Here is a 15,530-nt window from a genome sequence, read left to right on the forward strand (position 1 = left end):
TCTCTCACTACAGTCTTCGGGGTAAATTTTAGTTTATCTGATATAAGGATGGCTACCCCTGCTTTCTTTTGAGGACCATTCGAATGGTAAATGGTTCTCCAACCTTTTATTTTCAGGCTGTAGGTGTCCTTCTGTCTGAAATGAGTCTCTTGTAGACAGCAAATAGATGGGTCCTGCTTTTTTATCCAGTCTGAAACCCTGCGCCTTTTGATGGGGTCATTAAGCCCGTTCACATTCAGAGTTACTATTGAGAGATATGAGTTTAGTGTCATCATGATATCTATTCAGTCCTTGTTTTTGTGGATTGTTCCACTGAACTTCTTCTTAAAGGGGAATTTTAAGAGTCCCCCTTAAAATTTCTTGCAGAGCTGGTTTGGAGGTCACATATTCTTTCAGTTGCTGCCTGTCTTGGAAGCTCTTTATCTCTCCTTCCATTTTGAATGAGAGCCTTGCTGGATAAAGTATTCTTGGTTGCATGTTCTTCTCATTTAGGACCCTGAATATATCCTGCCAGCCCTTTCTGGCCTGCCAGGTCTCTGTGGAGAGGTCTGCTGTTACCCTAATACTCCTCCCCATAAAAGTCAGGGATTCCTTGTCTCTTGCTGCTTTAAGGATCTTCTCTTTATCTTTGGAATTTGCTAGCTTCACTATTAAATGTTGAGGTGTTGAACGGTTTTTATTGATTTTAGGGGGGGATCTCTCTATTTCCTGGATCTGAATGCCTGTTTCCCTTCCCAGATTAGGAAAGTTTTCAGCTAGAATTTGTTCAAATACATATTCTAGCCCTCTGTCCCTTTCGGCGCCCTCAGGAACACCAATTAAACGTAAGTTTTTCTTCCTCAGGCTGTCGTTTATTTCCCTTAATCTATCTTCATGGTCTTTTGTCTCTTTTTTCCTCAGTTTCCCTCTTTGCTATCAACTTGTCTTCTATGTCACTCACTCGTTCTTCCACCTTGTTAACCCTCGTCGTTAGGACTTCTAGTTTGGATTGCATCTCATTCAATTGATTTTTAATTTCTGCCTGATTAGCTCTAAATTCTGCAGTCATGAAATCTCTTGAGTCCTTTATGCTTTTTTTCTAGAGCCACCAGTAGCTGTATAATAGTGCTTCTGAACTGGCTTTCTGACATTGAATTGTAATCCAGATTTTGTAACTCTGTGGGAGAGAGGACTGTTTCTGATTCTTTCTTTTGAGGTGAGGTTTTCCTTCTAGTCATTTTGCTCAGTGCAGAGTGGCCAAAAGCAAGTTGTATTGGGAAAAGGAGAAAAAGGGAAAAAGAGAAAAGGAGAAAAAGAGAAAGAAGGAAAGAAAAGAGAAAGAGGAAAAAAAAGGAAGAAAAAAAAAGAAAAAGAGAAAGAGAAAAAGAAAGGAAAAAAAAGGGGGTGGGGGAAGGAAACAAATCAAAAAGCAAAACAAAACAAACAAACAAAGAACCACGGGGGAGTATCTTCTGATTCTGTGTACTTTAAGTCCCTTGGCTTCCCCTGGAACTTGTCCGTCTAGCTGGTCTTCTGGAGGAGGGGCCTGTTGTGCTGATTTTCAGGTGTTGGCAGTTGGGGGAGCTGCTGTGCCCCTGCTTGGTGCAGGGCTCAGTGGGGGTTGTTTACCCCTTGAGGCCGCAGGAGGAACAGCCCCAGTGGCTGCAGCAGCTCTGGAAACCTGGATTCAGCCCCCGCAGGAACTACTCCGTCTGCAGGGCCTGGAGGCTCCGGGGCGGGGCCGCTGATCTGCTCAGCTGGGGCAGGAGCGTCCTCGCTGTCCTGGGCCCTCCCGGCCTCTGCCTGTCCCGGGGGAGGCCGGATCCTGGGCTGTGTCCCGGCGCCCTGTGCTCCGGGGCCTGCGCTGTTGGAGCGCTCGGGCTCCCCCTCTGCGGAGCCGCCGCCCGAGCCCCCCGAGCTGCTCCTGGAACCGCGCAGGCCCCTCCGCCCAGAGCCTCTTCCTCTGCCCGAGCCCCTCCGAGCTGCTCCGGGTCCCGCCGCCCGCGCTGCAGCCCTTAGGGAGCTCGGCGCACTCTCCTGGGCGCGCAGTTGCTCTGTTACTGTCCCGGGGAGCCCGAGGGCACCCCCGCCCTCCTGGGTCCTGCTCCAACTCCCTGCGAGCCCCTCTCCGCCCGGGAAGGTCGGTGCAGCTCCTGCTCCTCCGGGACGGGGCTCTCCTGTCCTGGGGACACTCGCCCCGGCCTCAGCCCGGCTCCTCGCGGGGCCCCTCCCCCTTGGAGGCCTTTTGTTTCTTTTTTCCCCGTCTTCCTACCTTGATAGAAGCACGAACTCTTCTCACTGTAGCATTCCAGCTGTTCTCTCTTTAATTCTCAGGCCGAATTCATAGATTTTCAGGATAATTTGAAGGTTTTCTAGGTAATTTGGTGGAGACAGGTGACTTGGGGACCCTACTCTTCCGCCATCTTGCCCCTCCTCCTATATTGATTTGTTTGATGGTGATCCATATCCCTTAAGCTAATCTTCATGCTTTTTTTTTTTTTTTCCAACTCTGATTAGATGAAATCCACAGACCTGTCTTCAAGTTCATTAATGCTTTCTTCTGGTTGATCTAGTCTGCTGTTGAACCTTTCTATCAATTTTTTTTTTCAGTTGAGTTGTATTCTTTAGCTCTGATGTTTCTAGTACTTTTAAGGTATTTTCTGTCTCTGTTGAAATTCTTCCTTTGTTCATGCCACATTTTCCTAAGCTTTTTCTTTTTACTGTCAGTTCAAACTCCTCTCAGGTAAATCACTTATCTCTGTTTAAGTGCAGTATGTTTCTGGATATTTATCTTGTCCTTTTGTTTGCAATGCATTTCCCTGTTTCTTTGACTCTCTGTGTTTCTGCACATTAGATAAAATAGCCACCCTTCTCAGTCTTGAGAGAGTGGTCTCGTGTAGGGGGTGAACCTGGTCTGAGCTCTTAGTTGTCCCTCAAACTTTTGTGATTGTTCAAGCCTCCTCCTCTGTTTTAGTGACTCTCAGTAATTGAAGGTGTGCTAAGACTTGTCAGTGACCTAAAAGGATGAGTTGCAGTTAGCACCTAGATGCAGGCTGATTAGAACCTGAACATTCAGGCAACAGCTGGGAAAATACATAAGCCTCTTCCAGTGAGAGATAGAAATGGGAGTTTTTGCCTGTACCCTCTGTGCTGGGTTCATATATATAGTCATAGGTGGGGGGTAGATAGGATGTTCCTGCATCCATTAAGAATTTTGTTTGCTTAAAAAAAAAAAAAAAAAAAAAAAAAGATTTTTTTGTTTGCTACAGTGCTGTTGGACTCAAGAATAGAAGTTCTGTTGGCTGTCAGAGTGAGGCAGTCCAGGGACCATCCCTTGGGTGGCAGCCATAAAAGCTGGGGCACAGATATATGTAAAAACTCCTTCTAAGGAGACATTAGTAACTTGGAGTGGGCTGGAAGGAGCAGGTGGATTTGGTTTTTGTTTTGTTGATGGTTCCCTTCACTCTGCAAAAGCTTTTTAGTTTGATGTAAGCCCAGTTGTATTTTTTGTTTCTTGGTTTTGAGTGTTTCTGCTTTTGTCTTCCTTGGAGGAGACATATCCAGAAAAATATTGTGAAGTTTGATATCTAAGAGATTCCTGCCTTAAAAAAAAAAAAGAGAGAGAGAGAGAGAGAGAGAGATTCCTATTTTTTTCTTTTAGGAGTTTTATGGTTTCAGGTCTCACATTTAGGTCTTTAATCCATTTTGAATTTATTTTGTGAATCATGTAAGAAGGTAAGCCAGTGTCCTTCTTTTGCATGCAGTTGTCCAGTTTTCTCAGCACCATTTTTGGAAGAGATGGTTTTTGCTCAATTGTGTATTTTTGCCTTCTTTGTTGTAGATGAATTGACCACATAAACATGGGTTTATTTTTGGGCTCTCAATTCTGTTCCATTGATCGATGTATCTATTTTTGTGCTAATACCATGCTGTTTTGATTACTACAGCTTTGTGATATAATTTGAAACCTGGGATTGTGATACTTTCACTTTTGTTCTTCTTTCTCAAGATTGTTTTGACTACTTAGGGTCTTTTGTGGTTCCAGACAAATTTTTGGATTATTTTTTTTTGCTATAGTTCTGAAAAAATACTGTTGATATATTTTTAAAGATTTTATTTATTTATTCATGAGAGACACAGAAAGAGAGAGGCAGAGACATAGGCAGAGGGAGAAGTAGGCTCCATGCAGGGAACCCGATGTGGGACTCGATCCTGGTACTCCCCAGGATCACGCCCTGAGCCAAAGGCAGATATGCTCAACTGCTGAGCCACCCAGGCATCCCAATACTGTTGATATTTTGATAGAGATTGCATTAATTTGGTAGATTGCATTGGGTATTATGGACATTTTAAGACTTCTTCAAATCCATGAGCATGGTATATTTTTCCATGTATTTGTGTCATCTTGAGTTCTGTCATCAGTGTCTTATAGTTTTCAGAAGATATGGTCTTCTGATAGTTTTCAGAAGATAGGTCTTTCACCTCCATGGTTAAATTTAATCCTAGATATTTGATTCTTTTGATGTAATTGCAAATGGGAATTATTTTTATTTCCCCTTCTGCTATTTCATTATTAGTGTATAGAAATGCAACATATTTCTGTATATTGATTTTATATTATACAACTTTTCTGAATTTTTATTTTTTTAAAGATTTATTTTAGAGAAAGAATTATTTTAGCTAAAGAAAGAGTGTAGAAGGAGGAGGGACAGAGGGAGAGGGTGAGAGAAAATCCTAAGCAGGCTCCACATCCAGCATAGGGCCTGATGTAGGGCTTGACCTCATAAAGATAATGACCTGAGCCAAAATCAAGAGTTGGATATTCAACTGACTCAGCCACCCAGGCACCCCTGAATTCATTTATTAATTCTAGTAAGTTTTGGTTGAGTCTTTAAGTTTTCTACATAGAGTATCCTGTTCTCTCCGGATCTTGGCAGTTTAACTTCTTATCAATTTGAATGCCTTTTCTTTTTCTTATCTGATTGCAATTGCTAGGACATTGAATAAAAGTGGCAAAGTGGACATCCTTGTCTTGTTCCTGATCTTAGAGGAAAAGCTCTGTTTTTCAATATTGAGTATGATGTTAGCTGTGGGTTGTCATATATGGCCCTTATTATGTTATGTTCTCTCCATACCCACTCTGTTGAGTTTTTATCATGAATTTATGTTGAATTTTGTCAAATACTTTTTCTGCATCTATTGAGATGATCATATGATTTTGATCCTTCCATTTCTATGTGTGGTATATCACATTGATTGGTATATATTGAGCCATCCTTGCATCCTTGGAATAAATCCCACTTGATGGTAGTGTTGTATGGTCTTCTTAATGTATTTTGGAATTTAGCTTGCTATTACTTTGTTGACAATTTTTGCAACTATGTCTATAAAGGATACTGGCCTGCAGTTTTGTTTTTTGGTAATATCTTTGGTTTTGGTATCAGAGTAATGCTGGCCATTTGAATGAACTTGAAAGCATCCCTACCTCTTCCATTTTGGGGAATAGTTTGAGAATAGGTGTTAACGCTTCTTCAAATATTTGGTAGAATTCACCTGTAAAGCCACCTGGTCTTAGACTTGTTGGGAATTTTTTGCCATTCAACTTTCTTACTAGTAATTGGTCTATTCAGATTTACCATTTCTTTCTGATACAGTCTTGGAAGATTATATGTTTCTAGGAATTTATTTCTTATAGTTTGTCCAATTTGTTGGCATATAATTTTCTGTAGTAATTATTTTTTGTATTTTTTGTATTTCTGAGGTATCCATTGTAACTTTCATTTTCAATTTTCAGTTTTTTTATTGATTAGTTGGCTAATGGCTTGTCAATTTTGTTTCTTTTCAGAGAACAAGTTCCTTAGTCTCATTGATCTTATTGTTTAAGGACTTATTTCATTTCTTTCCATTCTGATCTTTATTATTTCCTTCTTTCTACTAACTTTGGGCTTTATTCTTCTTATTCTAGTTCCTTTAAGCATAAGGTTAAATTATTGACTTGAAAGTTTTTCTTGTTTCTTGAGGTAGGCCTGCATTGCTGTGAACTTCCCTCTTAGAACTGCTTTAAGCTGCATCCTAAAGATTTTGAACTGTAGGGTCTCCATTTTCATTTGTGTCCAGCTAGTTTTCTGATATCCTTTTTTGATTTCTTCATTGACTTACTGGTTGTTTAATAACATGTTAGCCTACATGTGTTTGTGTTTCTTCCAGTTTTTTTCTTCTAATTTCTAGTTTTATACTGTCCTGATCAGAAAAGGTATTTGATATATGTTTTCTTAAATTTATTGAGACTTGTTTTGTGGCCTATATACCTTGAAGGATGCTCCACATGCCCTTGAATATTCTGCTCTTTTGGGGTGGAATGTTCTAATATCTGTTAGGTCCCTCTGATCTAAAGTTGTATTCAAAGGCATTGTTTCCTTATTCATTTTTCCATCTGGATGACCTATCCATTGATGTAAGTGTGTTAACATTCCCTATTATTATTATATTACTGTCAGTTTTTCCCTTTATGTCTGTTAATACTTGTTTTATATAGTTAGTTGTTCCTAAGTTGGGTGCATAAATATTTACAATTGTTATATTTCTTCGATTGATCCTTTTAACAATATGTAATCACTTTTTTTTTTCCTCCTGTGATAGTCCTTGTTTTAAAGTCCATTTTATCTGAGTCTTAATATCCCAGTTGTGGGGTTTGTTGTGTTGGTGGGGGGGGGGGGGTTGGCTTCCATTTACATGAAATAATTTTTTTCTGTATCTTCATTTTATTATTTTTTTAAGGATTTTATTTATTTATATGAGAGACACAGAGGGAGAGAGGCAGAGACATAGGCAGAGGAAGGAGCAGGCTTAATGCAGGGAGCCCGGTGTGGGACTCGATCCTAGGACCACGGGATCATACCCAGAGCCAAAGGCAGACGCTAACCGCTGAGCCACCCAGGCGTCCCTGTATCGTCATTTTAGTCTGTATATGTCCTTAGGTCTAAAGTGAGTCTTTTATAGGCAACATATAGATGGGTCTTTGGGTCTTGTTCTTTTTATCCATTCTGTGTCTTCTGATTGGAGCATCTAGTCCACCTCTGCCTGTATTTCTGCCTCTCTCTCCACTCTGTGTCTTTCATGAATAAAATCTTTAAAAAAATAATAAAATTACTGATGGGGGAGCCTGGATGGTTAAGCATCTGCCTTCAGCTCAGGTCATGATCCCAGGGTCCTCTGATAGAACACTACATCAGGCTCCCTGCTCGGTGGGGATCCTGCTTCTCCCTCTCCTTCTGCCTGTTGTCCTCACTGCTTGTACTCTCTCTCTTCCTCTGTCAAATGGATGGATAAATTTTTTTAAAAGATATTTCAACAAAATAATTTATTTTAAAAATAATGTAATTAATGATATGTACTGTCATTTTAACTTTTTTCTGTTCCTTTCTCTCTTGCTCTCCTTTGTGGTTTGATGGCTTTCTTTAATGTTATGCTTAGATTCCTCTCTATTACAGGGGTTTAGTTACCATTGGGTTCATAGACAACATCCTATGTGTGTACAGCAGTCTACATTGAGTTGATGGTCACTTTTCAAATACATTCTAAAAGCATGAAATTTTTACTCCTTCCACATTTTATGTATACATTGTCTTATTCTGTATCTTTTTATTTTGTGTATCTCTTGACTAATTTTTGTGTATATAATTTGTTACTACTTTGTGTTTTAATTTCCTTACTAGCTTTGTGATTGATCTACTACTTTTACTATATGTTTACTTTTACCAGCAAAAGTTTTTCCCTTTGTAATTTTCAGCTAGTTATGGCCTTTTCTTTCCATTTATAGAATTCCCTTTGACATTTCTTCTAAGGCCAAATACAGTGTTCTTGGTTGTAGATTTTATCCTTTAGGCACCTTAGTTGTATCATGCCACTCACTCTGGACTATAAAGTTTCTACTGAAAAATCAGATGATAGCCCTATGGGAGTCTTCCTTGTAACTGTTTGCTTGCCAATTTAATTAACAGTATTGGTGTGGATATCCTTGGGTTCATCTTGTTTGGGGCTGTGTTTCCTGGACTGGAGTTTCTGTGTCCTTCCCCAGCTTAGGAAAGTTTCCAGATGTTATTCTGCCCCCTTCTCTCTCTTCTCCTTCTGGGACCCCTATAATGTGAATATTATGGTGATGATGTTGCAGAGGTCTCTTAATCCGTCATTATTCTTTTTGCTCTTCAGCTTGGTTGCTTCCTGTTATCCTGTCTTCTAGATCCCTGATCCATTTTTCTGCATCCTCTAATCTGTTCATTCTACTAGTCTATTGCTCATATCAGCTGTTGTATTCTCATCTCTGGTTTTTATTTTTTCTCTGTTGAAGTATTGAGTTCATCCATTCTTTTAAATCCATTAGCTTTATGACCCTTACTTTGAACTCTATCAGGCATACTGCTTATCTCTATTTTGTTTAGCTCTTTTTCTCTGATTTTTGTCATCTTTCATTTGGGACATCTCCTGTGTCATTTTGTCTATGTATTAAGTAGGTCAGCTATGTTTCCTGATCTTGAAAGTAGTGGCTTTCTGTAGAAGGGACTCTGCTGTAAACTATCCCTAGTCACTAGAACCAACCACTTCAGGGGTGTTCCCTGTGTGGGCTACATGTGCACTCCTGTGTGGCTGGGGTTTGTTCCCTGTGCTGCTGGCTTAGAGGCCTAGCTGCAGCCACCATGGGCTCGCTGGTAGGCAGGGTTGGCACTCAGCCCAGCTATCTACATAGTAATGAGCCACTGTGACGATGGCATGGGTGCTGGTAGGGAGAGTTTGCATCCCTCCCTTGCCCCCTGCCCAGGGAAGGTCCACAGAGGAATGACATAATGGTGCATGTAGTGCTAGCAAGGCAGATGAAGAGTGCTAGAAACTCCTGAAAGCCTCTGGCTGTCTAAGCTGGGGAAAGTGTAGAAAAATGGTTCCTTCCAGCACTTTCATTTCTAAAGAAAACTGCAGCTCCCTATCCCACTGGCACGTATCCTGAAATTAGTAGGATCTCCATATAGTCTGGTACTTTTCAAACTATGTCTTTCAAGCTTGGGCTGTTATTTAGCTTCTTGGTTTTTTAAGGGTGGAGACTCAGTTTCTTACAGCCCTCCAGCTCTCCTGAAGTTAAGCTTTGTTGATTCTGAGAGCCAGATGTGTGGATACTCCCCTTCCCAGTGCCGGTCCTGAGGGCTGGGGATATACTCAGTGTGGGCTCTGATCTCCTTGCTCTTCTGTGCTTACGATGTCCCTCCTATTTGTGGATAGTTGTGCTGGGATTTGGTTCCATGTCGCATTTCTGCTCCTCCTACCCTTTGCAATGTAGCCTTCTCTCTGCTATGAGCTGTGGAAGATCTGTTAGTCTTCAGGTCATATTCAGAATTAGCTGCATAGATGATGTTGTTGCCTTTGTGGGATGAGGCAAACTTAGGATCTTCCTATTTGGCCATCTTCCTCTGAGCTCTGGAAACTGTCTTGAATTCCCTGTGCACGCCTGTGTTCCACTTGGGTCTGGAACCACTTGTGTTTTTACATCTACTAGTGTGTTTCCACTTTTGTTACAACATAGACCCACCATCTAATTTGATATGCAGTTCGATTTCTCAGCCACTCATGTTTTTCAGAGGAATACTGACATCTACTACTGGTATTCGGACTCAGTGGAGTTTATGCTAAGTGGCAGAAGCAACTGCAATTGCTTTTCTTCTTTCCCCCAAATATTGGGGGTGGAGGAGAAAGGGCACTCAGAGGCTGGTTTGTATTTTTTAAAAGTTCCACAAGTGATTTTGGTATAAGAATAGTAAAGTCTTTAATAGATTTGCTTTTTATCCTATTGTTTTTAGACTAAATCAGAAGTAGAGTTGCTTTTCTTATAAACATCTTTAATGAATAAACCAATTTTTAATTTAGATATTAGCGTTGTGATTTTTCTCATAGGTATCATCTTTAAGAAATGAAAAGCGAGGCTCATCATATCTCATCTCTGCCCCAGAAGGTGGTTCCGTGGAATTTGCCGACCAGCATTCTCAGGGCACAGGAGCATATTACATGGAAACGTACTTAAAGAAGAAGCGTGTATACTGAGCTAAGTTCTCTCCATATAATCTCATAAGGTTTTTTGCAGTATCTCTGCTGTTCATCGCTGCCTTAACTACATTCAGACTAGCCATATCCTTTCAATACGGGTTTCTAATTTCCCAGAAGGAACTGTATTGTGCAGCAAGCAGAATTGCCAAATAAAAACTAAGTAGCAATAAGACAATTGAGGACATTTTCCATTAGAATTAGATGCATCTTAATTGGTATTAACTTATAGCCATTGGAGAAATTAACAATGTTCCAATATTCCTTATTTAGGACTGGGAATAATTTTGACACCATATATAAAAGTATGAAGCAATAACTGGGAAACAGTCCTGTTTCCTGAGCCTTAGAAGAATGAGTTTTTTTTATGCCAATGTGCATTTCAATCTACTTTTCCTAGAACAAACGAGTGCAACTACAAAATGCAGTGGTGGTAATGTTATAAAGATGCTCTACATACAAACTAAATAATTACCCCCACATCAGCTAACCCTGAAATATAAAACCCAGAGTGATGTCCAAGTTCTACACAACAACAGATGCTTTACTTTTAATGTTATCTACCATTTATACTTTTTGTGAAAAACAAGCTATTTTTTTTTAAAGTAGCTTTAGTGAATAATTTCAGGGGTTGGCAGACTACACCCTGAGGTTAAGTTCAGTTCTTCACCTGTTTTTATATTGTCTGCAAGCTAAGAATGATGTTTACATTTTTAAATGAAGTAGAACAGATTTGAATTAAGTACTATGAAATTTAAATTTCAGTGTCCATATATAAAATTTTATTGGAACACAAATATGCTCATTCATTTACATACTGTATGTGGTTCCTGGTGTGCTGTAGTGGCTGTGCTGAGTAGCTGTAACAGAGACCATCTGGTCTGCAAAGCCTAAAATATTTACTCTCTGGCCCTTGATGGGGGAATGTGTGCTGACCCTGCTCTAGGAGCACTAATTCCCTAATCCTTTAACTTCTGCAACAGGCTAGTGGGTGGCAAGTGATGTCGGTTTCTGAGTCTGATTTTATGGCATAAACTAGTGATGAACAAGGCCTGTTTTGATCCTTGAATGTCCTATTTCCACCATACAGTCTATACTGCTCTTTCTGAAGGAACATTATGAAGTAAGAGTGTAACAACTCGGAGCTAGTAAGTTATACCTCACTTTCTGCTTTGTCTCTTAGTCTTGTGTAGTGTTAGGCTGAAAAATTATCTCAGCTGTTTAACTCAATTTGGCAAGAATTGCATTCATTGCATATTACTTTTGACATCACCATTTCCTGAAGACTTTGGTATTAAACACGAGTAATCCTTTGCCATCTAGAAATTTTCAAGTTTATTCCTCATTACGAATCTCAATGATCCTAGTGTTTTTGAAATCAGATAATTAAATCTAATTCAGGAAACTTATTTTTGACTCTTACCTAAAGCAATTGGCCTATTTCATATGTTATTAACTTCTAAAGTGACAAAGTTAACTTCTAAGGACTAGCATCACTCAGTTATGACTCAGCAGATGAATAATGGTTTCTCCATGTTCTGCACTTTTCCTTTCCATTTCCTATTGCATTGAAAATCTTCAATGCTTAGTCACACCTTTCTGATAATATAAACAGAAGATGGTGAGTTTTAAATCAGAGCTGAAAAATGAAACAGGAAGAGGTTGAAAAAACCAAGATATTTTGGATTATAACACATGTGGACCTGCCATCTGTATGGGCTTGTGCCCATTATCATTGGACAGAATAGATAAGTACAAATCAAATGGCGTTTGTAATAAGGACTATTACCAAACTCCCCCTGCAAAGTCTATACTGTTATTTTTCTATGTAAACAAATTGTTTGAATGCTTTGAAAATGAAATCTTAATATTAAAAGGCATATGCATGTGAAGTCTCTAGTATATTTATTTGTATAAAGAGTAAACAAAGTGCATATAGAGTAGCCACAGGTTTGACACAGACAGACACCTTGGTGATGTAGGGTTATTGAATAAATTTAAATGGCAAGTTTATTGTTGCCATTGCATCAATCCAGAACTCTTTTTCAGGCTCAAAAGGTGAAAAGTAATGATATCAAACAAATGCTAGACAGCATTAACAGAAAGTTTTTTCAGACTCTTGGTCATAAAGTTCTTATGGTTCACATTGAATCAGAGAGTAGACATTTTTGATTACCCAGCTACCTCCAAGCAAACTGAACACTGTCTAATAGAACACTGACTGGTTGCATACAGCATCCAAAACCAATGCTGGAACAAGTGGTAGAGTTATAAAAGGATATACATGAATATTTCTTAAAAGCACGTATGATAGTATCTGAGATCTTTATATTGTTTAGGAAAGCACTGGCACAGGCTTGGTTCTCAAGAATTAACATGCAGCAAAGTATCTATTCCACAGCTTTCCCCCTGGGTCTGCCCAGTTTTCTCAAAAATCCATAGTGCTGGTCACCCACGGGGACAGGAGCAAAGCCACTGAAGAAATAACTCAAAGTTTAAATCCTACTGGTGACGGGAATACACTCATCTTTGTATAGAAACAATAGTCTACTAACTAGTATCTAATATTTCAAGAATGCTTGGTTTATCACTGTATAGATATTGAAATTTGAGGGTATGCTGGAGTATTGGCTAAGTCCATCAATCTTTATCTGCCAGGAAAGCATTTCAGATCTACTGGCAGCTGGGAACAAGTGCTTCTGGCTGCTCTTTGTGTTTTCTGGTGCTCAATTGTGATGGGAAGCTAGCCAAACAAAATGGTGGTATATGTTCTTTCCAAAAGGAGGAGTGCTTAAGTGCCTTCTATTGTTTTGGTTGTCCTTATTTGTTATTGGTGCCAAATTTAAAGAGGAAAATACTTATGCATAATAAGCACCACAGTGTGCCTTACATACCCAAATACAAATTTTTTTGCATTAAAAATTCTTTTAAATGGCTTGGGTATTGGTTGGGGAAGGAGGACTTGGTACACAGGAGTTTGAATGTTATTCATGCTTATTTTAAAAGTGCTTCAAATCCTTCAATAAGGTTCTGAAAAGTTGTCCGATTAGATGGCTGGAATTCCCAGCATTTTCTCATAAGTTGATAAACCTGTAAGAAGGGGGAAAAATCAAGTTAAACACTTTTTGGGAAATGTAAAAGACTTTCCTTATTATTCAAAATATTATTTACAAATGATAGGTGTCACATTTCCTATCATTAGTTTCAGATGTAGTTTTCAGTAATTCATCAGTTGCATCTAACACACAGTGCTCATCACATTTCCTATATCTTGAGAAGCTCACGACTCGACCTTCCAAAAAGTCCAGGTCATTACATCTCCATGTAGACTCTAAGTACATCTCAAATAGTCTAGAAAACTAAAGTGATTTAGTCATAAATGCTACTGACTAAAATGCAATTACAGCTGACTCTTGAACGACATGGATTTGAACTGTGCAAGGTCCAGTTATACATTGTTTTTTCAATAAATACGATACAGTGCTATAAATGTATTTTCTCTTACCATTTTTTTCTCTTGTAATCAGTAAGCCTCCTGGTCAACAGCAGACTTAAGTTTGGGTAATCAAAAGTTACATTCAGATTTTCAAATGTGTAGGAGGTCAGTGCCCCTACTCTCGTGTGGGGGAAGGGTCAACTCTATATGTACTTGTCACAATCAGGCTCCACCAGAATATGTTCCTTTAGGGTGCTCAGTGAGGTCAGCCCACTTCTGGATGGAATTCTTACTTTAAACATAACTTATGGCTGTCATTTGCCCCAAAAGATGATTTTTCATCAGATCAAAGAGGTTTGATCTGAAATTCAGCTTCAGAAAATTATTTCTTCCCACTTCAACCCTACCCCTGAACACTTGCTGGATAACTCAAGCCTTAACAACACCACACAAATTGAGTTTATTACTGTAAAATGACCCACAAATACCTCTTCTGGACAGTGAGGTGGACAAGGCAAACGTTTTCCTTCTTTTAATGTATTCACAAGTCTTGTTACTGTCATCTGGCCATGAGTTGGGCCTATCATTTTCAGAAACAACTATGTAAAATAAAACCAAACAAAATATTTAGCACATATTTAGATCAACATTAGATGAAGGTAAAATTTCTAGAATTAAATGGAAATTAAATGAAAGTCCAAAATCTTGATTAGCTCTCAATGATTAGTCTGTAATCTCTGTCAGACTCCACTAACTATCCCTTTCCCTGGCTGAACAGCCTGTCCCAGTGAAAATGATCTCATTTATGAATACCTGAGCCTCAACAAGGCCCTCCCCATTGGCTCCCGCATTCTCACAGGAAACTGACCCTGGACTCTTCACACAGGTAAGATCCTTGAAAAGCCAGCTATCATTTTCTAGAACTTGGGCTCCTTATGAAATGAGGACTTGAGAGAGCCACAAATAAGTGACACTTTCCATTGTAACACACTAACTGGATGCCATTTAAGAACAAAACTTGCACATTTTCACTGGGTGCTAGGTTCATATAAAGGGACAAGGAAGACTTACCGCCATGGGGCTGGAATCTGAGTCACAATAAGTAAGCAACTCATGCAGGGTCACTCCAAACGACCAGACATCAGAGGCGATATAAAATTTACATTGAATTAAACATTCAGGAGCATACCTGAAAGAAAGCAGACCATGAAATCTCTTCATTTCTTGGGAAGGATATTCGAACAAACATTACAGATTAAGTCCAAAAAAATTACTTCTTTGGCTTTTCTTAGTATTTAATACATTAATCACAGCTATCCTGAAGCACACATTTGATGTGTAAAACAATGCCATCTCAGGCTCTCTGTAGCATGTATTTGCTTTAAAATATTAGACAGTTTGTGCTCTTCATTGCACAGAGCAGGTACTGTCCATGTAGAGGAGGCATGGAATGACAGGCCCCAGGTGTTCTTTGCAAGTTCAAAATTAGTCACTAGCAGTGACCTCCCCGTGCAGGTTTCTTCCAAGGTCAACTGTTTCAGTGGATGACAGCCAACTGCCCACGCCAGAAATGGAGGCATCCCCATATCCAGTTTCCTAAATATTTAAACCTTCTCACTTCTCTTAAGCCCCACTGTCACTGTCCTAGTTCACATCCTCACTAGCTCTGGCTGAATCAGATTCCCTTGGCTCCAATCTTGTTCCCCCTCCATCCACAGTGATCTTTTTAAAACAAAAGCTGCCATTTGTCAAGCCTCCAGTGGTATATCCCAAAGCCTGCGGTGGAGTGCCGCCTCCATAACTCGGCTTCCAGGGCTCTGCGTTAGCCAGTCCTTGAGACCTCCTGCCTCATGATCCAGCCACAGCTGACACACATCCTGGGATATTCACTGTTCTCATCTCATCTTTTTACCATCCTTACAAACCCCTATGGATCTTTTAAGATTTTTAGAGAGAGGCAGAGACACAGGCAGAGGGATAAGCAGGCTCCATGCCGGGAGCCCGACTCGGGACTCGATCCCAGAACTCCAGG

The 15,530-nt window shown here is 39.7% G+C and overlaps 2 protein-coding genes across 12 annotated transcripts in view; one reads left to right on the forward strand and one right to left on the reverse strand.

The window, feature by feature from the left end:
- The window catches only part of RAVER2 (ribonucleoprotein, PTB binding 2), a 98,741-nt gene that overhangs the window by 79,557 nt on the left and 3,654 nt on the right, over nt 1-15,530 (forward strand). Inside the window, exons 12-13 of one of the 4 annotated variants that reach the window (XR_012028208.1) lie at nt 9,916-11,210; nt 14,277-14,384. Coding sequence is in view for 1 of the 4 variants with exons in the window: in XM_072820629.1 (XP_072676730.1) it covers nt 9,916-10,062 (147 nt within the window). In the remaining 3 variants the exon portion in view is untranslated. Of the gene's footprint in view, nt 1-9,915; nt 11,955-14,276; nt 14,385-15,530 lie in introns of those variants that run through there. The other 3 variants (XR_012028209.1, XM_072820629.1, XM_072820630.1) reach the window with 3 other exon arrangements.
- JAK1 (Janus kinase 1) overlaps nt 11,951-15,530 on the reverse strand; it is a 156,105-nt gene continuing 152,525 nt past the window's right edge. For all 8 annotated transcript variants that reach the window (XM_072820623.1, XM_072820626.1, XM_072820621.1 and 5 more), the window contains 3 exons: nt 14,570-14,687; nt 13,987-14,097; nt 11,951-13,152 (listed from right to left, as the gene is read on the reverse strand). In XM_072820623.1, coding sequence (XP_072676724.1) covers nt 13,057-13,152; nt 13,987-14,097; nt 14,570-14,687 — 325 coding nt within the window. In that variant the 3' untranslated portion in view covers nt 11,951-13,056. The remainder of the gene's footprint in view (nt 13,153-13,986; nt 14,098-14,569; nt 14,688-15,530) is intronic.

The sequence above is a fragment of the Canis lupus genome, chromosome 3 (genome assembly GCF_048164855.1).
Source record: "Canis lupus baileyi chromosome 3, mCanLup2.hap1, whole genome shotgun sequence".
Lineage (NCBI taxonomy): Eukaryota > Metazoa > Chordata > Mammalia > Carnivora > Canidae > Canis > Canis lupus.